At 43.9% G+C, this 25,980-nt stretch overlaps 1 protein-coding gene across 22 annotated transcripts in view; it reads left to right on the plus strand.

Moving 5' to 3' along the window:
- Nucleotides 1–6,850: 6,850 nt before the first annotated feature.
- Nucleotides 6,851–25,980, plus strand: part of LOC143443762 (uncharacterized) — a 31,614-nt gene continuing 12,484 nt past the window's right edge. For 5 of the 22 annotated variants that reach the window (XR_013113044.1, XR_013113045.1, XM_076941707.1 and 2 more), the window contains exons 1-4: nt 6,860–7,252; nt 14,348–14,389; nt 18,014–18,142; nt 18,833–18,992. Coding sequence is in view for 8 of the 22 variants with exons in the window: in XM_076941707.1 (XP_076797822.1) it covers nt 7,225–7,252; nt 14,348–14,389; nt 18,014–18,142; nt 18,833–18,992 (359 nt within the window). In the remaining 14 variants the exon portion in view is untranslated. Of the gene's footprint in view, nt 7,253–7,552; nt 7,694–8,413; nt 12,662–14,206; nt 14,258–14,347; nt 14,457–15,686; nt 15,942–18,013; nt 18,338–18,832; nt 18,993–19,118; nt 20,902–25,980 lie in introns of those variants that run through there. The other 17 variants (XR_013113051.1, XR_013113054.1, XR_013113055.1 and 14 more) reach the window with 17 other exon arrangements.

Genomic DNA, 25,980 nt, shown 5'->3' on the forward strand with positions numbered 1-25,980 from the left:
ACTTTCTTCTCAGTACCTCATGGATCCTTTTCCAAAATTGACCCTCTAGTTTATCACAAAGCAAGCCTCAGCAGATAAAAGAAATTTGGAGTAATGCCTTGTGTCTTATCAAACCACCATGGATTAAAGCTAGACTTCAACAACCGAAACACCACAAAGCCTAAACACTCAAGAAAGTTGAACAACTCTCTATTCAATGATCTCTGGGTTAGGGAAGAAAGAGAAAAAAAAAGTGCTTTTTACAATTCAATGAAAATGAAGGCACAACGTAACCAAATTATGGGGAACAATGAAAAAAAAACTACTAAAAGGAAAGTTCATGGCACTAAGTGTCTTCATAAAAAAGTTAGAAAGCTCTCATGCCATCAATTTAAAAGTATACCTAAAAGCTCCAGAAAAAAAAAGAAGCAAGCACACCCAAGAGTAGTAGAAGGCAGGAATTAATCAAAACCAGGGCAGAAATCAGTTAGGAAACAAAGAAAACAATACAAAGAATCAGTGAAACCAAGAACTGGTTCATTGAGAAAATGAAACTTTAGCCAAACTAACTAAAAGACAGTATACAAATAAAATCAAAAGAGATTCATAACAAGAAACACTGAGGAAATTCAAAGGATCATTAGGTCTTACTTCAAAAGCCCGTTCTCTACAAAATTGGAACATCTTAATGAAATGATTTTCTAGACATATATCACTTGCCAAAGTTAAATCAAGTCCAGGTGAACTATTTAAACAGCCATATATTCCCTAAAGAAATACAAGCATTCATTAAAAGTCTCTCAACCAAAAAAAGCCCAGGGCCAGATGGTTTTAGTGGAGTATTCTACCAGACTGTCAAAGAAGAACTAATACCAATACTCCTTAAACTATTCTACCAAATATAAACAGAAGGAACAGTGCCAGTCACCTTGATACCTAAATTAAACAAAGACTCAACAGAGAAAGAGAATTTCATGTTGATTTCTCTTTTGAACATTGATGCAAAAATACTCAATAAAATACTTGCAAACTGAATCCAGAAACACATCAAAAACATCATCATGATGAAGTGGGTTTCATTCCAGGGGTGCAGGAATGATTCGATATAAGAAACACAATCAATGTAATTTACCATATAAACAAATTGAAAAAAATCACATTATCATCTCATTAGAGTCTGAAAAAGGCTTTGACAAAATTCAACACCCCTTCACATTAAAAGTATTAGAGAGACCAAACATATAAGGCATGTACCTAAAAATAATCAAAGCAATATACATCAAGCCAATAGCCAACATCAAACTAAATGGAGAAAAATTTTAAGTAGTTTCACTAAAATTAGGGACAAGACAAGGGTGCCCACTCTCTACCTATCTATTCAATATAGTACTTGAAGTTCTAGCCAAAGCAAGACAATTAAAGGAGATCAAGGGGATATATATTAGAAAGGAAGAAGTCAAAGTATCTTTATTCGTGGATAGTATGATAGTACATATAAGTGACCCTAAAAATTCTACGAGAGAACTCCTACAGCTGATAAACAACTTCAGCCACTTGGTTAAAGCCACTCCTTTAATTAACCAGTAGCTCCCCTTTATACAAGTGATAAACAGGTCGAGGAAAAAAATAGGGGAACAACATCCTTTACAATGGCACCAGTAATATTAAATATCTTGGTGCAACTCTAACCAAGCAAGTGAAAGATTTGTATGGCAAGAACATCAAGTTCTTGAAGAAATAAATTGAGGAAGATATCAAAAGATGTAAAGATCTCTCATACTCATGGCTAGAACGTATTAACATAGCGAAAATGGCCATATTACCAAAAGTAGTCTACAGATTTAATGTAATCCCCATCAAAATTCCAACACAATTTTTTATAGAACCTGAAAGAACAATTCTTAACTTCATGTGGAAGAAGAAAAAATCCAGGATAGCCAAAACAATCCAGAACAACAAAAGAACTTGGGGAAGAATCACCATCCCTGACCTCAAGCTGTACTACAGAGCAATAATGATAAAAACTACATAGTATTGTACAGAAACACACACACTGATCAATGAAATCAAATTGAATACCCAGAAATAAATCCACTTGATTTTTGGTAAAGAAGCCAAAATCGTACAACAGAAAAAAAGCATCTTCAGCCAATGGTGCTGGTATAACTGAATGTCTGCATATGGAAGAATGCAAGTAGATCATATTTATCACCCCGCAGAAAAATGCAGGACATCAAGGACCTCAACATAAAACCAGATACACTAAATCTCATAGAAGAGAAAGTGAAAATAGCCTCTATCAAATTGGTACAGGAGACAATTTCCTGAACAGAGCACCAATGGCACAGGCGCTAAGATACAATTGATAAATGGGCTGTCATGAAACTGCAAAGCTTCTTTCTGTAAGGCAAAAGACACTGTCAATAGACAAAACAGCAGCCTACTGATTTGGAAAGGATTTTCACCAATCCTACATCTGACAAAGGTTTAATATCCAAAATTTATAAAGAACTCAAGAAGTTAAACACAATCCAAATAACCCAATTAAAAAATGGGGTACAGATCTAAACAGAGACTTCTCAACAGAGGATTCTTAAATGGCTGAGAAGCACTTAAAGAAAAGCTCAACTCCTTAGTCATCAAGGAAATGCAAATCAAAATAACTCTAAGGTTCCATCTATATCCATCAGAATGGCCAATATCAAGAACTCAAGAGATAGCACTTGCTGACAAGGATGTGAAGAAAAAGGAACACTCCTCCATTGCTGATGGGAGTGCAAACTTTTATAACCACTCTGGAAACCAATTTGGCAGTTTCTCAGAAAACTGGGAATAGTTCTACCTCAAGGTCCAGGTATACCACTCCTGGGCATATACCCAAAAGATGCCCCACCATCCCACAAGGACATTTGCTCAACTATGTTCATAGCAGCTTTATTTGTAATAGCCAGAAATTAGAAACAACCTAAATGTTCCTCAACTAAGAACTGATAAAGAAAATGTGGTACATCTACACAATGTAACACCATTCAGCTATTAAAAACAAGGACATCTTGAATTTTGCAGATAAATGGATGAATCTTGAGAAAATTATCCTGAGTGAGGTAACCCAGTCCCAAAAGGACTTCCATAGTATATACTCACTTATAAGTGGATATTAGCTATAAACTACAGGATAGCTGTGCTACACTCCACAGACTCAAAGAAGCCAAGCAAGAAGGAAGACCCAAGTGAGGATGCTTGAATCTCACTTAAAAGGGGGAATAAAATAGTCGTAAGAGGCAGATGGAGAGAAAAAACTGGGTGGGAGAGAGGATTGGAGTGGGGGCAGGGGCAGGATCAGGTGTTGGAAGGGAAAGGAGAGATGGCCAGATGGCCATAAGAATAAATAGAAATCTTCAACTGATGGGAGTGGGGACATGGGTGGCATATCCAGTTTCAGACATAGACCAAACATAAGGGAGGTGCCTAAGAATCAATGGGGGTGACCTTAGCTGTGACTCACAGAATTGGGGATATGGAACCTGAAGAGGCCACCTGCTGTAACCAGCCAGGAACCCTAGTGGAGCCATAGGGGCACCAACCCACCCACAAAACTTTTGACCCAAAATTTACCCTGTCTACAAGAAATGCAGGGATGGAGGATAGAACAGAGACTGAGGTAATGGCAAGCCTGTAACTGACATAACTTAAAATTCATCCCATGGGCAAGCACCAATTCCTGACACTGTTAACGATACTCTATTAAGCTGGCAGACAGGAGTTGAGCATGGTTGTTCTCTGAGAGGCTCCACCCAGAAGTTGATTCAGACAGATGCAGACAGCCACATCCAAACAGTGGATGGAACTTGGGGACTCTTATTGAAGAACAAGAGGAAGGATTGCAGGCCCCAAAGGGGATAAGAACTCCACAGGAAGACCAACAGAGTCAACTAACCTGGACACTTGGGGATCTCAGAGACTGAACCACCAACCAAAGAACATACACAGGCTGGACCTAACCCCCCCCCCCCCCCCCCCCCCCCCCCCCCCGCACATATGTAGCAGATGTACAGCTTGGTCTTCATGTGGGTCCCACACAACTAGAGTTAATTCTATCCCAAAAGCTGTTGCCTGTCTGTGTGATATGTTCTCCTAGCTGACTTGCCTTGTCTGGCCTCAGTGGGAGAAGGTGAACCTAACCTCATAGACTTGATGTGCCAGGATGGGGGAGGGATACCCAGGGGTACTCCACCCACTCAGAGGAGAAGGGGAGGGGGAGGGCTGTGGGAGAGGTGGCTGGAAGGAGGGCAGTGAGCAGGATATAAAGTGAATAGGTACAAATAAATAAATAAAAGTGTGGAATTTAAATATATATAAAAAAGAAGGCTCTTGTCCAATTCCATGTTGGACTGTAAATGATCCACTGACCAGAGACACTGAGGTGTTTCTTACAATTTTTTGGAGACTCATGTGGAGTTGTTGGATCTTGTCTTTTATAACCTGATTGGTTAACATAAAGGTGGCATTCCTCCCCACAGACAAAGACCACCTGTCTCAGCTATTAGTAAATGTAGCTGATGTGCAGAAGTTAATGTGTGAAACAAGAGTTAATATGACAAGTAAGTGGGTCATTATTATCTAAAAGGGGTGATGTCAGGGTTTCGAGGACCTTTGAGGAGCTTTGGACCACTTCTTTTACCATAGCTATACCTAGGGGTTGAGAGACTGGAATGTGTATGCTCTGTATTTTGGTTGTGCCTGATGGGTGGCTATGGGAAATACTATGGTAAAATTCACCAGTGACCCCTCTGCCCCATCTGGAGTGCCGTAGGTCCTTAGTTAGAATATCTAAGTTTGTTTTGTTTTGATCATCTGTGTAGTGACAGAAATTGATCATTGAAAATTGAGCATGCCAGTTTTGGCTGTTTGAACTGTACTGATTCCCTTCTGTTTGTGGTAACAGAATGGGGCTTTATAAAATCTGAATCCATGGAGGAGTAAATAAAGGGTCACAAGCCAACTCAGCCGGAGGCAGTTTCTATATGTTCTAAGTGGGAGCTGAGAGAAACCAGGAGGGCATGGAGAAGCTGTGAGACTTCCTGGACAGAGCTGAGAGATATGAGAGACAAGGTCACAGAGGCCTAGAGGGCTTCAGGAAGCTGTAGGATTTAGCAGGCAGCTCCTGGGGGAAGAAGGAAAGGATACCAGGAGGGTTCCAATAGAGGGAGAGGAGCAAGTGTTTTAATAAACTAAAATGTTGTCCATATGGTGAGATCGAGAAACCAAATTGTTTGGGTTCAGACTCCATCTTAGGAAAACCTGACCTAAGTTTAAACTCAAGTAAAGTAACAGGCTGGTACCTAGTTCCAGTTTCCAGATTACCCCTCTCCCCGTGCCCCCAACAAGACCTTCAACTCCAGGTTATTCTCCAGCAAATCTGCACCTCCAGGTTACAAGCCCGCTCCTGGCACTTCACTTCCTAACAACTACCAACCAGGAGGAAAACAGAAGTTAAGTTTATGGTTTGGCTCCCACCACCAGTCAATTCTGCTAAAGGCTACAGTAGCACCCTAATTAGATGCTTGCAAAGCTAGAAACACTCACCCCTTACTTGCTATAAAACTTTGTCCCAATGGATGGGGCTTTTTCTCCATAAGAACTATCCTGTGGGTCAGCAGTGAGTTAAGTCCAAGCTTGAGCTTGTGAATAAAGTCCCTGGTGTGATTGCATTGGATTGGCTCCTGATTGGTCTTGTGGAGGTCACAAACACTTCCTTGGTACTTCAAGGCTTTGGAGAGTGAAGCAGTCTCCAGAAGCCAGAGACAAACTACTTACCAAGTAGGCAAGGACAGGCTAAGGTTAGAGCAGGTGGAGGGAAGAAGCTGCTGGTGAGGCAGACTGTAGAGTTTGTAACCAAATATGATAGGTGTTAGAAGCCAGCAGAAACACATGATCAGTGTATACTTTAAGAGTCAAGTCAATAACTTGAGTCACTTTGAAATGTTGGGACATGGCTTGGCTAAAAGGTAAGTGTAGCATCCTTTATTAATGCTATCTGTAGAGAAAGAACTCTGAAAGGGGTAGTTTTGGAGATTCATGTAGAGAGATGGCTGACCAAGGCCTGGGTTTTTTTTTTTTTTTTCTCTAGTAACTGGCTTGCCTGGACTTACCCAGTTCTGGGAAACAGAGATCTAGTTGAGTCTCCTGGCTTGCTTGTTTGAAGCCTGTCATGGAGTCAGCCTGTCTCAGTTCTCTCAACCACATTAGAGGCAGGAACCTGGGATTTTGGGGGCATTGGGAAGTCAGAGAGCCTGGGCAGTTGGTATGACCAACTGAAAGGCTTTCACTAGTGTCGGGTATTTTTGCTTCTGGGACTTTTCCTCTTCCCCATGGTACACCTGGAAAGCCACTGTTAAGACATCTACCTATGGAGTTGGCAGCTTCCTCTCCAGACCTTGAAGTTTGGCCTTAATGTTAGGAAAACTCTGAGAGAAGAAATAACACTGTATGGGCCGGCTTGTAGAAACAAGCCAGGAGGAAAGCTGTCTGGACATTGTCTACATGTACTCTAGCCTGGTCCCAGACCTGTATGGACTCCTCGGGGGGGGGGGGGGGGAAAGTTGTTGATGAAAATCAAATAAATGTCATGGAAGTAAGATTGAAAGACTGGGTAAGATAACGGAATTCTTTAATAAAGGAGGAATAACTATGAGAGACAAGATCTTGGGTTCAGACTCTGAGAGAATCTGACCTAAGGTTGAACTCAAGTTAACCAACACGCCGTCACCTAGCACCAGTTTCCAGGTCACTCCCAAACAAACCTGCGCCTACCACTAGTTTCCAGGTTACTCTCTAATAAGCCTGGCCTTGGCACTTCACTTCCTAACAACCACCAATAAGGAGGAAAGCAGAAGTTAAGTTTATGGTTTGGCTCCCAGCATCAGCCAATTATTTCAAAGGGCAATGAAATTCCATAATAGCTCCCCAATCAGATATGTGCCAAACTAGAAACCCCCTTGCTTGTTTGCTTGCCTCTATAAATGCTTGCTTGAAACTGGGCTCAGGGCTTCACCCTCCCAGCCTGCTGCATCAGGGTCGGCGGTGAACCCAAGCTCAGGCTTGAATAAAAAGACCCTAGTGCAATTACACTGGAATCAGCCCCATGGTGGTCTCTGGGGGTTCATGAACGCTTTGAATGAGCACAACATTTACAGGACATCAATCCTTTTCTATTTCAGAGTGTTCACTTGATGAGTAGGGGACATGTATCCTGACCAAGCCATCAGCCCTGGTGAGTTTCCATAAAAGGGAGAACTGTGGCCAGGTAGTGAGATGTAAAGGGGGTCCCATGGCAGAGTGAGAGTAGGAGGGGGACTAGGGGATTCCAGTGAGCTTCCAGAGGGCACCCAAAAGGTTTGATTTGGGACACCTATTGTTTGGGAGGGAGAAAAGGAAACCAGAGAGGCTGGTGAGGAAGAGAAGGGACTGTGGGTTGAGGCTGATAAAGGGGATGTTGATTAGCATGATTGACAATAGTGGAGAAGTTACCACATTTGGACTTCATAGCTAGAAAGAGTTGTTTTTATCCTAGGTAGGATTATGCCACTTTTAACCAAAATGGGAGTGAAGACATGTGGCAAAATCCATGCTTTCCAAGCCTAACAAGGATGGTTACAGCCATGTGGCTGCCTCCATCGGCGTGTGGGGACATCAGCCAAGAAGGCATAAAGCCGTATGTCTCTTTAATGATTATCTATGTATAGATTTTGAACTATCAATCCCAGTATTGAAAGTTTTAAGTTAACCCCTTTGTTATAGATTTTTAATCATGCTCAATATGCTTACAAATCTCAAAATAAAATTCATACCTTAGCAAAAGTTGTAGAGAGTTAAATCAAAATAAATAGCTTATGAAATGAGTGGGAATGGTCTCCACTGGACAGAGTGTGTCCCTTTACTTTATTTTGTTCTCCTTTCTCTGTCATTGGCTCTCCTGATATGGGACAGAGATTCTGGAAGAAACCTTTGAACAAGCATGCTTGGGTCTAGAGGAGGGGAAGCCATAGCGCAAGCAAGAAGCAACACTTTAATGCCACTCATACCTAAAAGATACCTGAATCCCTAAAAACTGAATCCAGTAAGCTGTGAACAAAGAATGCCTAGAGATAAGAAATTTTTGAGCCCTGGCTATAGGCAAGGTCAATTTAGGAGGGAGCTAAGAGATGCATCAGCCAGCAAGGAGAATTTGTGGAGGGTGTGCACACTGTAGCTGGCCTACTACTCCTCTGCTTTTAATCCTCCTGCTAGGTAAGGTTCCCACTTCGCAATAAATTTTTAGACCATGGGTAACTTAAAGGCAGGGCATTTACACAGTGTCAGGGGTTGTGGTAGTTTGAATATGCTTGGCCCAAGGGAAGTGGCACTATTAGGAGGTTTGATTTTGTTGGAATAGGTGTGGCCTTGTTGGAGGAAGTGCGTCACTGTGTAGGTGGTCTCTGAGGTCTCTGAGGTCTCCGAGTGCTCAAGCTCCACCCAGTGCAGCAGAGCGCCTCCTCCTGGCTGCTTCTGGAAGCAAGTCTCCTGGCTGCCTTTGGATCAAGATGTAGAACTCTTGGCTCTCCCAGCACCATATCTGCCTGCATGAGGCCATACTTCCCACAATGATGATAATGGACTGAACCTCTGAAACTGTAATCCAGCCCCAATTAAATGTTTTCATTTATAAGACTTGCCTTGGTCACAGTGTCTCTTCACAGCAATAAAACCCTAACACGGGAAGACTAGACAAAAACAAACAGGACTTCGAGAAAAGAGAAGACGAGAGCATAGGGAATGGGTGATCTCTTCATTTTCTTAATTATTTGAGGTATTTGTAAAAGTCCTGATAATATTGGGAATTTTGGGTACTGTTAGGTAGCCATTCTGATTGGTTATCTAAGCTGTATTGGGGCCAAATTTGTTTGCAAAGTAAATAACTTTGGGGAGCTTCTGGTTGGGTGCCAGGAGAGGCTAGAGCTTTTCTACAAGACATCCCAAGAGGAATGAGGGTGTATGGAAGACACCATTCCCCTGGATGAGAGATGGGAAGAGAAAATGTCACTGCAGTTGCCTGTAGTCACAGGCAACCCCTGGACTCAGAGAAGACACACGTTGTTATGTGGTTCATCACTGCACTCAGCAGAGGTCAGGAGCTTAGCCTTGTTTAGGACCGTGAAAGGCAGCCTGGTTCCTGGTTGAGCTAAGACTTGAAACCCTGGTGACCCAAAAGGGATGGTAGACGATTTTCCTGATTCCCAGGCACCTGGCTCCAGTCATTGGCTGCAGTCCTCCATAGATTTGTGGCCTTCAGTCACGTAAGGGCAACACCCCAAGTCCCCCCACATGTAGAGGACATGACCTAAGGTCACTTAGCTTCAAGACAGATCTCCATTTTAATGAGGTACCTAGAACCCCGGATGCTCAGCCGATAAACTTCCCTTCAGACACTCTTCCCTGCAAAAGATATTTAACCTCAGTTCCTCCCTAAGAAGCGGGCTACGGTTTTACTCACCCACTTTCCGCCATGACAATAAATGCCTTAAAACCATGGAGTGCATCTTTTCATCGGGACCCACCGTGGGGAGCCATGGAGAAGGCCTTCTTCACCTACAAAGCCGCTGTCTGATCTCCCATAGAAGGCCTCTCTGAACTCCCAGCTGCCATGATCAAGCCAAACCCAAGCCAGCCGCTGGCCAACAAGCCAAGGACTATCCCTGCAGGATCCAGCCAGCGCTCTCCCCAGTTTTCCTCCCAGCCCCAGGCCAGATCCAGCCCTCAGGCTCCCATTCCGTTCTCAGCTCTTCTGCAGCATCCAGCAGCGCCTGGGTGTCCGAAAGCCTGAGAACCAGATGGCCCCAGCCTCCCTGCAGGCCCAGGGACCCCAAGCCAGCTCCGGCTGTCCCGGGCCTCAGACTGTGCTTCCTCACCCCCTGAGCAGTGTCCCACGTCTCCCTCACAGCCTGACACCCTGACACCCACCCCGGTGACAGCAGTAAGTGCGGTTGAAGTCCTGTATCCTGCCTTCCTGAGCAGCTGAGCCCTGTGGCGGAGCAGACAGGGGACCCTATAACCTTACAGCCTGGCAATAGACTAGGCACCTATACTTGGGCTTTCACGGAGGTCAGAAGGTTATGACACCATAAGGGAAGGATGGAAAGTGAACTCCTACAGGGAGGTCTCATTCACAGGAAAGGGTCAGAAACAGGATAGCAAAGGCCACGAGGGCCTAGAAGAGCTGTGGGCAGCTCAGAAGGGAACGTGGAAGAAAAGAACAGGAAGGGGCACAGGAGCTCATTTGGTGGTGCAGACTTGCAGATCTAAAGGTTGGGAGACAGGTATCCGCTGGGATACTTTCATCTCCAAGAGTACCAGAGGGATGCCAGGTACTCAGTGGCCACCCCTTCAGACTCAGGGAAGTGTTTATACAAACAGAAGGAACAACTTACATACTTACTGCTGGTGATTGGCATACCAAGCGTTCAGCGAGCCAGAAGGTGAGCCTGTTACAGGTGAACTGGAGCACAGGCACCAGGAGAGCCTATCCAAGGCACAGTAGCAATACAGGTGCTGTATCTCTGAGGGGAAAGGTTTCCCCAACAGAAGTGTTGCAGCTCTGATGCGAAAAGTATCCTAGCAGTCGGGAGTCAAGGAATACAAAGTCACAGCACACGGCAAAAATCACAGAAGAGATTTATTGGGAAAACACAAGAGGGTGGCTGCCTCTTCTTGGGTGAGAAGCAGCAAAGAACTGAGCGACAGACAGGCTTACATAAGGCTTCACGAGGGAGGTTTCTGGAGTGATTTCCAGGGTGGGGATTGGTAGGATTTTGAGCTCGGTGACTGGTGGGTTTTCAGGCTCAGGGATTGGTGGGTTTTGGTGGATTTTTCAAATCTGCAAGTGAGCTCAGATTTGTAAGCCTACAACTACACCTACATGCAACATTTACTGAGTTGTTTTTGTTTTTTTTTGTTTTGTTTTGTTTTTGTTTTTTAAGGAAATTATGTTAGGCACTAGTGTGCTCCACATGAAGTGCCAGTGTCCCAAGTGTCAGTTGATGCTAGGGAAGGGAAAACAGTGTCCACTGAGAATCAGTAGAAGGAAACTAGACCTGTAGACAGCTTGAGTCCTACCCGAGGGTTTCTTCAGTGTTTCCTCTGCAGAGCCATATGCATGTTTCTTTGCAAGTGGTTATCCATTGGAGCTAGTTTATGGATTACGGGCGGGAGCTTGTGTCCCTGTCCTCTCTGGGAGCCCATCTCGGACCTAGCCTGTGCAGGCAGCCGCAGTCTCCGTGAGGTCATGTGTGCCAGTCCTGTTGTGTCTGGAAGATGCTGTTTCCTTGGAGGTGTGCATGCCTTCTGACTTTACACTCTTTCAGCCTCCGCTTCTGCACAGCTCCCTGAGCCATGAGGGGAGGAGTTTGATGAAGTCATCCCATTTAGGACTGAATGTTCCAAAATCATGTCAAGTATTACAAACTTTAAAAATTGTTCATGAAGCATTTGGGTCGTCATTACATAAGTAGACATTGTTTTAAAATTTTAAATATGCATATATTATAACTTCATAACCCATGAGATAAACATTATACCACCTTATGGTAAAAAGGAAACATAAAATAACAATGATTTGTTCAAGATATTTCGACTATTAACCATGAGACATTTATTTTATTTTTTTTACATTTGATGGTTTTTTACAACCTTCTATCATGTCATGTGCAGGTGTTTTCTCAGCCACAGAGGCTTCCTTCTGAAAATGCAGTCACCATGCCCAAGCTGGTGCTATGAAAAACCAAACATGTTCTCTTGTGTGTAGGTAATGGAGAATGCTCGTCTCCTCCATATGGGCAGTTGGCTTGGGATGCTCTTGCACCAGAATCTCGGCATTAGCCTCAGAGGTGCCTGCTGGGTGTTTCCTAATCATAAATGAAGGAAAGAATGGAGTGAATATTGTCTATTTTTAAATTATGGAAATTTTATAGAGACTCAGAACTCTGAAGAATACTTACTGTAGTGAGCAAGCCCTGTGACTTCCCAAAAGATAAATGGTCCAAGACCTGATGGTCAGAATTGTGATTATAACCTTATTTGGGGAAAAAGGAAAAGTCTTACAAATGCAAAGATATGGAGATAAGATCTCTAAGTAAGAACTGTCAGAAGGTGGAGAAAGCCCCTAGACAATGTAAGCAGAGACTGGAATTATTTAGCCACAAGTGACTGAACCCCTGCAGCCACAGGAAGGGGTGCAGAGGAGCCCCTCTGTTGCAGCTTTCTGGGATATTGAAACCTTCCATCTTGGAGGGAAATTTGTTAAGACAGCAGGTTTATAGGTAAGTGAAACAACATGGTGTTCTAAGAAGGAGGTGAAATACTATCGGAGGGTTCCCTAAGAGAGGAAGTAAACAACTCAGAAGAGCTTTGGGAAGTCCCTGAAACTGACCAGATTCCCTAGCTACTCCAACCAGCCAAGATATGAGAAGAGAAGACTTTCAGACAAGCCCAGGGTGGCGGAATCAGAGACCAGCCAGCCACCTAGAAGAAACAAAGACCAGTTGAGCTGCCTGAAAGGCTCACACTGACTGAGCCACCTGCAAAAGACATACTCCCAGCTGTTGAGCTGCCTGCAAGCTGTCCTGTGCACTCTAGGTATCCAGCTTTGGTGAGTTGTCTTGGATGCAGTGGTCTTTGAATAGCTCTTGTAAGTAATTCTAGTAACTCATTGGTTCACCAAGTTAAACTTTGGTGGTATTATCAGTGCTTTGGTCAACTGTCAGTTCCCTACCTGTAGCGAGTAGACAGTTCTCTAGGAAAGCATGTCACATAACACCTCCCTGCAGTACAAAGGGGAGTGCAGCTCTGCCTTACTTTGATTTAGGATGTCTGGCCTCTAAAACTGTGAGAGGATAAATATCCATTGGTTGAAACACTGGGCTTGTGGGAATTTATTAAGGCAGTCATCAGAAACTATGTATTTCAGGAGGTGGATTTTGCAGAATCATCAGCCATTTTTTTCTGACTGTTTTGGACTTTGAGACCTAGCCCTCAAGTCCTGACTTAGTGAGTTATAGAAACACCAAAACATAAAAGAACAGACGAAAATGGGTCTCGTCATTTTGGTTCCATTTTGAAGTATGGTCCAGGCTGTGCCTGTGTGTTTAGACAATGTGGTCCTTGGCCTGTGTCTGTACCTGGGAGAGGTCACTGTTGACTTTTGGAAAGCCACGCTTCTTCCTGATGGCAAGGTTACCACTCAGCTTTTCAACTTTCTTGAGAGGAAATTTCCATCTGCTGAAACACATTGCAGTGGGCATGGATTACACAGCCCCTCTTTCTTTTCCAAAGGTTCCCTCTCTGACCTGCAACATTTTCTGTCTTGACGAATGGAGTACCTCTAAGCATGTGTTTCTGTTTCTAGCATATTTAACTCAGTCTTTGGCAATCTCCAAAGACACACACAGCACCATAACAGGAGTGACGCCATCACCTTCCACTCCCTTCCCCATCCCCACCATGTACCTTTCCATTTTGAAAGCTCAACTTAGAGCACTTGAATGGCCATTTCCAGTAATTTCCCGGGACATGGGTTTGAGTACCACTGTGAGAGAGAGAGAGAGAGAGAGAGAGAGAGAGAGAGAGAGAGAGAGAGAGAGAGAGAATGTAAAAAGTATCAGAACACAAAACTGGAAAATCATTGCTAATGTCAGATGACTAGTGGTTTTGGTTTTCCAGAACATTCCAGTCATGTTTTTCTGAAGTGGTGAAGAGTTTCTGGAACTTTTTTCCCTCTTTGATAGGTTGCATGTCTAGATCCACCTGAAATTAGAAAGTTGAAAGCTAGTGATAAACTTGCCTGTCTCTTATCCCCCTCCCCTTAGGGATACCCTTGAAAAGAGCCTGATGTTGGTGTCTTTGTAGCATCTATGGCCTTATTTAGGATTCAGAAGTGGACATGCTCCCAGGAGCCCTGCACACAAGTCTTCTGTGTCCTCACCCAGACTCGACTGACATTAGACATACCATCACATACCTCGTAACAGGGCCTGGCACTATAACAAGAACAGTCTCTTAATCAGGGTGAAGCCTTCCGGTGGCATTTCATTTGTTAAGCCCCAAGTCTTGTGTAATGCTAACTGACATTCTGGTTTATAAGATCTTATCTTGCGTCAGTTTGATGGCTGACACTGCTGTTCTTAATGCTTTTTAGTCCTTGGAGGCTGACTGAATTCGTTGGAGTCTGAGAGGGGAGAGTAATGAGGTGAAGACCTGTGGTCCATCCCATGAGCCCACTTGTGTGAGATCTGTGTGTGCTGGGGCTCACTCACTGTCTCCTTGTTTTATCTGCTAGATGTGCTCCTCCTGGATGCTACTGACAGCGAGAAGAAAGCTGGTGAGGAATCTGGACTCAGCTGTCTGAGTTTGGTTCAGTGCAATGAATGATTTGATATGAACTGCAGGTAGGGTGTGTGTGTGTGTGTGTGTGTGTGTGTGTGTGTGTGTGTCTTTAAAAAGGCCAATACTTCCTCCTCTAAAACTCTGTCTCCTCTCTTTTCATTCCTATTCAGTTGCTTTAGGGGTACAGTTTGAAACACTGGGCTTGCTCCTGCTCATATCTTGGGGTGTAGCAATTACAGTGGTTAGCCCCAATTCCCTTTGTCATTCAATCAGCTTTGTCAAATTGAGCCAGCTCCACTGGTTGTCAACTGTTGTGTTTTCTCCAAGACAGAGTTTCATGTGCTCTTGGATATCCAGCCTTCTACCCCTTGCTCTCTGTTTTCCCCTTCACAGGTTCCCTACATGAACTCATGTGTTAGCCCTGAGGTTAGATTAGGGGGCCTGGAAGGACTGGAGAGCATCCGTGGGAAGGGGAGCAGGAATGAGAAGAGGGGCAAATATGGGAGAGAGAGCCAAGTGATTCTCTGAATTGGTTTGTCCAAAAAGAGCAGAAGGACAGAGGGAAGGTGAGAGAGTGTGGACGAGAAAGTGAGGGAGGATGGAGGAAGACATAAAAGAACAAGGAAAAGTGAACAGCCCTCCTACCTACTGTGTGACTGACTGGGGCTCCAGGCCCAGTCAAAGACAAAGTAGGCAAGGCTTATCGGCCACCAGTTGCCTCCTTTCCCTTGATGTCCTGGCTTGGCCACCTGTGTGTCACACCAGGAGTCTCCATGGCCTTTCATTCTGGTGTTTTCCTATGAAGAGATGAAGGTCTTCACCAGTAGCTCTAAGGACTGGTGTGTCTGATGCCTCGTGGTGTGGCTGCCATTCAGGGAGGCTTGCTTCCTTCCTCCCCTCTGTGGGAAACATTCTCACTGGGGAAGCCTGTTAGCTTTTTTCTAGGAGGTGAAGGAAGGAAACAGATGGAGGCAGCTGCTACCCGAGGATCAGTGATGATCTAAGACTAAAGACAGTGGTGACTGATCAATGACAAAATGTGGCTCCTTTCCTCAGAATCGTGTCTTTGCAGCAGTGTGCTTTCTGGTCTGACTAATTAGACTCATAATTTGTACAAGACGGTGTAGAAATTTCTTGCTTCTATACACTTTGAGCAGAAAATCTCCAAGGCTTTGCCAAGAAGAATGTTTTTGCCTGCCACGGCCACTGCCACCTAAATAACGGCATTCTCTCCAGCTAAAACATTTAAAAACATTTCTGTTTGAATTTCTTCTCTTTTCCTTTTACAACAGATGGTTAAATGGCCTAAGCACATGCAAGGTAGTTTGGTTCATTTCCCCTGAGGAATCATGGAAGGATAAACACCAGAATGGCTCAAGAGAATAAAGACTCCTGACCCTGTTAAATATCGGTGCTGTTGGAGATTTTTCTTGTTGCAATGGAGACTTCTCTGTAAAGTCCCACACAAGGCTGAAGCACATGAAAACAAGCAGGGGGCCTTATCACCACCATCATTTTTATTATGAGGGATAAGGAAAGAGCTGAGAGTGAGTTGGTTAGTTGTGAGGTCGGGGAACGTTGTAGACTATAGACTGAGTGCTGGCAAAGGCCTTGCTGCAAGAAGGCACAGAACCAGCTGAGGTGTGGCTTAGTAGGCAGAATGCTTGCCTGACATGCAAGAGAACCTGAGTTCACACCCCAGCATCGCACCAGCTGAGCATGGTGGCACACACCTGTAATCCCAACACTCAGAGGCAAAGGCAGAAAGATCAAGAGTCCAGAGTCACTCTCAGCTACACAAGTTCAAGTCCAGCCTGAGATACAGGAAACCTTATTGTAAAACAGTCAAAACAAAGCAAGACCGACCAAACAAAAACAGAGGGGTGGGGGAACTGGGGAGCTGGGAAAATGACTCACGTTTGAGGACTGGAGTTTGAATCTAGAACCAATATCAGAAGCTAGGTATGGCTATGAACACACATCTGTAGGTCCATGGCTGGGACAGGAGGTAGACAGGAGAACCATTAGGGCTTGCTGGTCGGTAGTCTAGCTCCATGTGCAGTAAGAGACCTGTTCCCAGTGAATCCCCCAAATGTCAGAACAGGACCCTAGCATCCTTCTCTGGCCTCCACACTTGTACAGGTGTACACACACACACACACACACACACACACACACACACACACACCATGTGAAGGAAGGGATGGGGAGAGACAGAACAAAATAATAATACAGGGGTATTACATAGGCTTTTGTAAGAAACCAATTTAATGAGACTATTCTCCTATTTGTTTATTTCAAGCTTGTCTTGGGGTAAAGGATCCTTTCTGGTTGTTTTTTGTTTTGTTTTGCGTTGCTTTGCTTGTTTTAAAATAAGGTTTCCTGTATCTCAGGCTGGACTTGAACTTGTGTAGCTGAGAGTGACTCTGGACTCTTGATCTTTCTGCCTTTGCCTCTGAGTGCTGGGATTACAGGGTGTGCCACCTTGCTCAGTTGGTGCGATGCTGGGGTGTGAACTCAGGTTCTCTTGCATGTCAGGCAAGCATTCTGCCTACTAAGCCACACCTCAGCTGTTGTGTGCTTTTTTAGATCTTTTACACATTTGTATTTTATGACTCCTTGTTCTACGGTGAAAAATGTGTCACCCTTTTTCTGCTTTACTGGTAACTTCTGATGTGATAAACGTCAGAAGTAAATCCATTCTGGAAGATCTTCTGATAGACCAGCTGGTACAGGCCCAGAGCTCTGGAGGCTGGGGCATTCCATGTGTGGAGATTCATGGCATGTTCAGTGCATGTTTAGGCTCTAGTAGACAATGGAGGTCCCAAGTAAGGAGAGCAAGGGGGCTGGTAGAAGAGCTAACCTGGCTGAAGAGAGTGATGCCAGGAAAAAGGAAGGCAGGGCTTCTTTCCCTGATCACAGAAACCTGTAAATTTTCTTGTGAGGGAGCTGGGGGTTGTAATATTTATTAAATCTCTGTCTTCTCCTGCCACTGGTATAAGCAAGGAGGACTCAAGCACTTTCTGGTTGGTTGATTTACTTATTTGATTTTAAAATCTAATCTATATCTAAAACGAAGGAATTAACATGCCTAAGCCTACTCAAGTGTTTTCCAGTTGACAATTCTTTGTATTCTAATCCAAACGGTTGGGGGGGGGGAAGTACTTGCATTCAGGAAGAATACAGGCAATCATCAGTTTGCAGTTTGGACCAGCTTGGGTTTCTGTTACTACACTTAAGGTAAATGCACCAATTCCCAGCTGCACAGTCAAGTTTCAGGGGCATAGAGCCGTGACTCTATTATATCAAGTAATTGCATCAGAGCAAACTGCACTGCCAACGCTTCAGTCCACGCACCATTGCATATGCACACCGTATCCAGTGACCACTCCTGTGACTTGTTTGTAAATCTGTCAGCCATTAGTCACTGTGTATGTGGTAGTCAGTTTGTACAAACTGGGGTGTGTAGCCATGATGTCTCTTTGTCTCTCGGTAACAAAACTATATGATATTTTGCAACTATAAATAACTGAAGGAGAAAACTGGTTGAGGGGTGGGGAAGTGGTGATGCTGCAAAGAGACACGAGTTCAAATAAAAACGGAATTCTGGTTTTTCCAGCTCACAGTGGGACTATGACTCCATCACCATGGAGAGACACTAAATATGCAGCCGGGAAAACAACATTCCAATTTCATGACAGAAGAGAGGAAAGCAGTGTGGCCCAAATGTCTATGGACAAACAGATGGGTAAGCAAAATGTGGTGCATCCATGCAGTGGAATTCCACTGAGCCATGAAGAGAACAGGATGCTGATCCACATATGGCGGAGTGGCCCTGGAAGACGCTATGGTTTACATAGGAAGCCAGCTACTCAGGACCACTGACGGTGAAGTCTGCTTATAGGAAATGCCCTGCCTGGGCAAACCTATAGACAGAGAGCAGGTGAGCGCTTTCCAGGGGTTGGAAAAGCATGGAGATCGAGGAGTGAGTGCTAAGGGGTATGGAATCTAGAAGCCAGGAGGCTGAGAGAATATTCTGAGACTAGACTGTGGCACAGAATCCTGTGACTCTGCTGAGATGAGATCTACCAAGATGTGCTTTGAGTTTTATAACATGAATTATGACTCAATAAATCTGTCATTAATGAATTATAAAGTTCTAAGTAAATTAGTTCCTTAACTAATTTTTCCCTTCTCTTTACATTTATAACCCATAGTAAGAAAAATTTTAATGTCCTGACAAAAATTTTAAAGGCCACAGAATGATCACTTTTCCTATTGACTATTAACAGGGTTACTCTGGTTACGCCTATTGCTATGAGGATTAACCTGTCTTTGACTGTCGCCTTCTGCCCATATCCATGAAACTATGACAATTACAACGTTTCACAGTTTCTGACTTAACATATGACACCATTTGTTTATGCATCTGCTTCAGTTACTTTTCTAGGTACTGTGGCCAAATACCTCACAAGAAGCAATTTCAAAGAGGAACGTTCGATTCTGATGTATAGGTTGAGGGGATGTGGTCCATCATGTTGGGGAAGGCATGACAGGAGGAACAGCAGTCCGGCTGGTCTGCATTGCAGATATGCATGGTAAGTGGAAGCAGAAAGTGAACAGGAAGTGGGGTGGAAGTTAGAAAACTCCAGGACCTTCTGACATGTGTGCAGATCAAATGTAATTGCTCACCTAAGTCTAAGTCAGGCATCCCCTGCTCCCAGGTCTGGTGAAAGCAGCCTGTTGCCTCTGCTAAGGGAAGTAGCCTTGAGTTGGGTTTCAGCCATTGCCAGCCTACCAGGGTTAAGCACAGCATCCAGGTTCTCTGCATGTCTGCTAAGCTTCCTGTCCCAAAGGGTGTGGTGCCAGCTCCACTTTGCCTGTACACAAGCTGCTGTTCTTCTGGTTTTCACTCTATCCCCTGTGCCCGTTGGCTGGTTCCTGGCAGCCCAGAGTGATGCTTCAAGCTCTTAAAGAGCCCCTGACTGCTCTTTAAGAAATAAAGAGGGGAAAATAAGGTAAGTTTTGTGACCTATTTTGGTTACCATACAGCATGTCAATCATGAATCTATAAGTTTTTGCAAAGGAGAACTTAATCCTGAGGTGTCAACTGTGTGGAGATAAGAAAATGTATAAATGTACCTCCTACAGGATAGGGCCCAGGGATGATGATGATGATGATGATGATGATGATGATGATGATAGTAACCCAGTGGTGTAAGGTGAGGGAAAATGCAATTGGTTGTAAGGGAAAATGATATAATTGGTGGTTTGGGCATGTGTAATCAAATCTCATGGTTCTTCATGAGCTGCGTGTTTAGAAAATAGTTGCCTTGGTCTTACTTGAAGATTGAATTTAGGTCTCTCTGGTGGCAAAAAAAAAAGGTAGGTAGCTTCAATCAGTTTAGTAGAGGCAAAAGTGACCTCCAAGTTGCAACCAGGAGCCAATACCACCTGTCACTCATTAGACATGCGATCTGTAGCAGAGTTAATGGGAATGTGCTGTTTAGGTCAGAGGGATGAAAAACAGCAATTATGCAAATATAAGTGAAGCTAGTGAATGTATGAACACACAATTTATAGCCAACCCAAGTTCATTACCATTGTTTTTGGTTTGGTTTTTTTTGTTTGTTTGTTTGTTTTGTTTTTGCTAGCAGAACCATACTTCTTTATTTATTAATTACCCAATTGTAGCTCTGCCCACCTCTTCTCCCCTCTCACTTCACTCCCCTGCCATCCTCCCATTCTCCCTTTCTTTTCAAAGAAAGGGAGGCCTCTCAGGGTTTTCAACCGGCCTTGTACCTTGGCTATAGAGTTGCAGTAGAACTGCGTGTGTCTGGTCCTATTGAGGCAAGATACAGCCGCCCAGTTAGGGGAAAGGTAGCCAAAGGTGGGCAGAAGTCAGAGACAGCGCCTATTCTTGCTGTTTTGAGTTCCCCAGGAAGACCAAACTGCACAACTGTTGCATACATATTGAGGATCTGTCCCATGTATGCTCTCTGTTTGGTAGCTCAGTCTCTGTTGGTCCCCATGGGCCCAGATAGCTCAATGCTGTATGTTTTCTTGTTGTGTCCTTGACCTTTCTGGCTCCTTCAATCCTTTGTACCTCTCTTCCATAGAATTCCCAGACTCTGCTAAGGTTTGGCTGTGGGTCTCTGCATCTGTTTCCATCAGTTGCTGGGTGAAACCTCTAAGATGGCAGCTATGCTATGTCAGAAGCCAGGACCCTCGCCCCTTGCCCTCACCCCCTACCTCTCCCCACCTGCACAATGTCCCCTGCAGCTTCTTCCTGCCTGGCAACCACAAGATCCTGTTTGGCAGCTGCAGATAGACTCAAGGCAGTGTACCATGTCTTCTGAGAAAAGCAGGTAGACCATGAAATGTTCCAGGGCACAGGCCAAGAAGATTCTGTACTTTCCCACCACCTGGCCCCTCTTACCCCCTCCCCTTGTAAAACGTATTATAAAAAGGCGCTTTGCACTCAAATACATGGCTCTTGACAAGCAATTGCTTCCTTGAGTCCTTTCCCTCTCTCGCCTGTTCTTTTTCAGGTTGTGGTCCTCCTCGCCCCCACGAATTACTAGGACCTGCGGGTCGGGTCAATGCTAGGTGCCTTTCAGGTGTCCCTGGGTCTGTTAGGTCTGCAGAAAACCGGGCAGAATTGTAGGGCCTATTTTTTTTAAAGGTGGCAAAATGACCGTTAATCTTTCCATTCACCAGAGAAAACCGATTTGACCATTTTGAACCAAATTTAAAGCAAGCTTTACTAAATATTAAATACTGACCAAGAGATGGACTTTCGTCAGTACCACTGCCTGGAATTTCCCACTTCAAGCCACAAGTTATAAGAGCAAACCTAGAGGCCACCATACTTGTCCACAAGGTTTTGTTATTTCCCAAGAACTACAACTCCCAGCATTCCAAAAAAAAAATTACCTGGTTCCTAGGTATGTGGAGCTTACAGGTTAATTTTGGGCATTACAATGACTGATTGAAAATTGATGTCAGCATGGGCTGCATGTGGCTGAGGAGGCAAGTGGTGTGGCCACTTATATCTCACGATATAAGAAGCAGGTGCTAGATGGTGCTGCTGGGAAAGCTCACACATGTTGGCACCATGGACTCTGTGACTTCCTCAACACCCCTGGACAGCAGAAGTGCTGCCTAAAATGTAAGAGATGACTTGCAGCAAAGGCTGAAAGCCACGGCCTCAAACGAGAGAGCAGAGAGCTATACAGGGTGGCCTCCCTATGGTGGTGGGGCTGGCTTACCACTGCATTCCTACCTGGCACTCTACAACCCTCTGTAACTCCAGTTTCAGCCTCTGGGGGCACCAGGTATGCATGTGGCATACAGCCAGTAGGTAAAGCACTCATGGATATAAAAAACAAAAACAAGACTTAAAAGGTTGCAACTCTAGTTTTTTGGTTTTTTTTCACTATAATGTAAAACTAATTGATAATCCTTTATGTGTAAAATGAGGTTTGTTTTCTGTGTATATGCTACTATATGAGAAATAAGCAAAGGTTCAGTGGCCATTACTTAGGATATTTAAGGAGATTTGTACTTTATAAAGACAGTTAACTTGTCAGAAAAGCAGAACATTGACTTATAAAGAAACCATCTGAAATAAAAAGAAACTTGTGACAGCCTCACAGTGAAATTTTAGTTACAGTTATAGAAAATTTCCTCATTATTTTAGCACAAAAGGAAGTTACTACTATTCTTAACTCCATTTCCCACATTTGCACATATTCCAAATATATGAAGATTAAAATAAAAATTCTTTCTTTAGTTAAAAATCCACCAAATTAGTAAAAAGCAACCAGATTTTGGTCGTGCATCAAACTTACTTCTGTCTAAAAGTAGACCATTGAAGAAATCTTGTCACCTGTGGCTCATGGATGAACGAGGAGAATACATGACCAGTGAGAGACCCAGGGTGCAGATAGACAAACTGCATAATCTCACTGATACAGGAATCCACAAAAATTCAAGTTGGTAGAAGAAGAGTCTCTACCAGGGATTAGGGGTCAAGGATACAAAGTTTCAGTTAGATCTGTTATACATTGTAATTATTGTTAGTCCTGATGTATATTTGAAAACTAAGAGAGTAGATTCTAAAAGTTCTACCATACAGAGAAAGGAAGGGCAGGAGAGGGGAGGAGTGAGTTAGGTGAAGGAAGGGCAGGGAGGAGCGAGAAAGAGTGGGGGGAGAGAATAAGAGAAAAGGAAGGTTGTGGATGTGATAATTCTCTGATTTCCCTACTCAAAGGAATAACCCTGGGACTGGGGAGGTGGCTTCAACAGTTACGTACTTCCAAGCAGGAGGAACAGATTTTGAACTCCAGGACCCATGTCATAGCTGAGTGTGGTGGCTCAGCTGTAGTCTCAGTGAGAAGACAGAGATGGGATTTTCAGAGCAAGCTGGACTCAAGTCAGCCAGCTCAGAGTTCACATAGAGATGTCCTGCCTTACTATGTAAGTGGAGAATGATTGAGGGAGACACCTGACATCAACCTTGAGTCTACAACACACTTCTGCACGTGTACCCATGCACATTCAAACATGCATGTAAACACACACACTACATATACACTCAAAAGCAAAACAAAATTCCTAGACTAAGTCTCCAACTTCATCCCCTACATCTCCTTAGAGTCCTTCCATTTTTCTTCTCCCACAATGCATACTCCGCTGTGTGTATTTTTTGCTTAATTGTTTCGCTTGTTGAGATATGCTCCACGAGGGAAAGAAAATCTGGCTTGCTAACTTGTTTTCAGTATTGTATCCTTTATCTGGAAAGGGCTATGGCATGCATTCTACTGTATAGTATTATTGGCTGAGTGAGTTCTCTAAGAAGCATAAGCTAGTTTTATATAATGTTTTACTCCTGTAAAGTCACACATCAGAAAACATCACCCAGCCCATTCTTCCCCTGCATTAATATTCCCTAAAGACAGGTGTCTTAGCTTCCTGTCCTATTGCTGTGATAAACTGCCCCAACAAAAGCAACTTAAGGGACAAAGGTTTATTTGGCTCACGTTTCATGGTTATGGTCTATCTCTGGGGAAGTCAAAGTCTGGGGACTTAAGGCAACTAGTCACATTGTGTCCACAGTTAAGAGTAGAGAGTACCATGTAATGCGTTCATGGTTATGTTGTTCTTATTCTGTCTGGGGTCCAGACTCTGGTGTTGGCATATCCTAGGGAGGTCTTTTCACTTCAATCAACCCAGTTAAGAAAACCCTCACAAGCATACCCACAGCCAACATAGTCTGCAGTAGTGGTTCTCAACCTGTGGGTCACAACACCTTTGGGGACAGTGGGGGTCTAACGACCCTTTCATAGGGGTCACACATCAGATATTCTGGGTATCAGATAGTTACATTATGATTCATAACAGTAGCAAAATTACCCATAGGAAGTAGAGATGCAATTAATTGTATGGTGAAGTCACCACAACATAAGGAATTGTATTAAAGGATTTCAGCATTAGGAAGATTGAGAACCACTGACAATTCCCCATTGATTCCCAAGTGATATTAGCTTGTGTCAAGCCAATCAAAACTAGCTGTCACAGTGGATGCACTGTTTTGAAGACCCCTCAGGCTCTCACCCACCTAGACTAGACATTTCTCTATTTCCATGCCTTCTCTGTTCCCTAACTTTAGCTAACTACCAGGATAGTTTATGGAGGAATTTTGTGTGTCTTTAAGGGGCTTCCCCCTGCCCCCAACAGGCACGAAGCCCTTTAGCAAGCTTAATAAGCAATATAACTATGCCAACTCTGTGTTCTTCTCAGGCTCTGGGCCCTTCCTCTTAATTCTTCCTTTCCCCAGTTGCTTTCTGTCACCCCAACAGCTTCAGAATTAAATTCCAACTGTAAAACAAATGAAGCAAAGGCAGGGAAGGAATGAATCATGAACATATGGGAGTAGTTTTGTTTGAAAGCAAATCAGCATTCTTTGCAAACAAGCAGGGGCCATATGTGGCAGGGTGGGCGTAGAAGGCGTTTTTAAAATATGAGTGATAAACTGTGACGAGTGTCTGAGACACAAAGCTCACTAATGACTCATTTGATGGTAAAAATGAAGTCTCTGTGGAGATGGATATTTATGATCATTTTCTTGCTTTATTGGGGTTTTAAAAAAAGCATTTAGGATGTGTGTGTGTGTGTGTGTGTGTGTGTGTGTGTGTATGTGTGTGTATGTGTGTGTGTGTTTGCACTTGTGCCATTGTTCGTGTGTGGAGGCAAGGGAATAACCACTATAACGGCTCCTGGGATCAAAATTGGATTGTTAGGTTTGGTAGCATGTGTCTTTACCTATGGAGCCAGTTTTCTGGCTCCCCTGCCTCACCTTTTTAAAAGAAGGGTTACAGAGATTCATGAGTTTTCTCTTGTCTGCATTCCTTAAACTGTAGCCATTGACCTTCAAGGTTAATTTTTAAAAAATATGTTCCACAGTAAGAAAAAGATCTTATTTTCTAACCCCCAAACATACATATGCCACAAATTTTACAAAATTCACATTTCACACATATATTACTTTTTGTGATATGCTAGGTCCAGCATGGCCTTTGTGGGACACAATGACATGGTTCCTGCCCTAGGACAGGGCCATCAAAGTGGGCCTCTGAGAGTGTGATGGCTACCATGGACGTGAAGCTTATTTGTATAATAATGTAGATATTTTCACAGCCCTCTGAGGAATGTCCTCTCTGTTAATGTTAATGACTCAATGATAATCAGAGACAGAGTGAGTCTGGAAGGTGAAGGTGTGACTAATGTCCCAGAAAAAATGGTAAACACTGGGACCTTCAGAACAGTACTTAAGGCTGTTTAGAGAAAAGAACTCTAAAAACATCAGTTTGAAAATATATAATTTCTCAACTATGCAAAAATACAAGAATGCAGTATGGATTGTATAAAGAGCTTCACAGATGTAAAGGAACAGAGGCAGCTACACTTTGTGCCAGTTAAGACTCTGATGAGTCTTAGCTACCAGGGACCCCCTGAGTGAACCCCTCAGAGCCAGATATAGATGCAAAAGAAAGAAGAGTTTATTGTTCCAGCATGCTGGGGTCGTCCTGCATCCAAAAGGAGAGGCGATGGCCCCCGTGATTGGCAGAACAGTATGACTTTTAAACTGATTGGTCCTTAGATTGGCCAGCTCTGAGGAGTGTGTCTACTGCTCTGGGCTTTACTTGTCTGCAGGTGGTCAAAAATCCCCCCCCCCCGCCACCCCCCCCCCCCGTGGTTTTCCTGAAGAATGTAATTCAGCCTCTCTGTTCTGGAAGTGAGAGGTATCTGCATGTTCTACAACCCCTCTTCTAGGGGGTAAGGGGTACCTACGTGCTCTAAGGACTTCTCCCTTCTGGGAAGGGAGGGGGCCTGGTGGAATTTTACAAAGGCTCTAAGATGACCTCTTCACCGGTTTGTCAGAAGGACACAAAGACAGGCAGATTCCTGAGTTCAAGGTCATTCTGGGACAGAGTGAATTAGGTTCTGGTGTGGTTGGAATGGTGATCTCAGAACGAGGTCCCACCCAGCTAAATTTATAAAGGCAGGCAGATCTCTGAATTC

The sequence above is a fragment of the Arvicanthis niloticus genome, chromosome 10 (assembly GCF_011762505.2).
Source record: "Arvicanthis niloticus isolate mArvNil1 chromosome 10, mArvNil1.pat.X, whole genome shotgun sequence".
Taxonomy (NCBI): Eukaryota; Metazoa; Chordata; class Mammalia; order Rodentia; family Muridae; genus Arvicanthis; species Arvicanthis niloticus.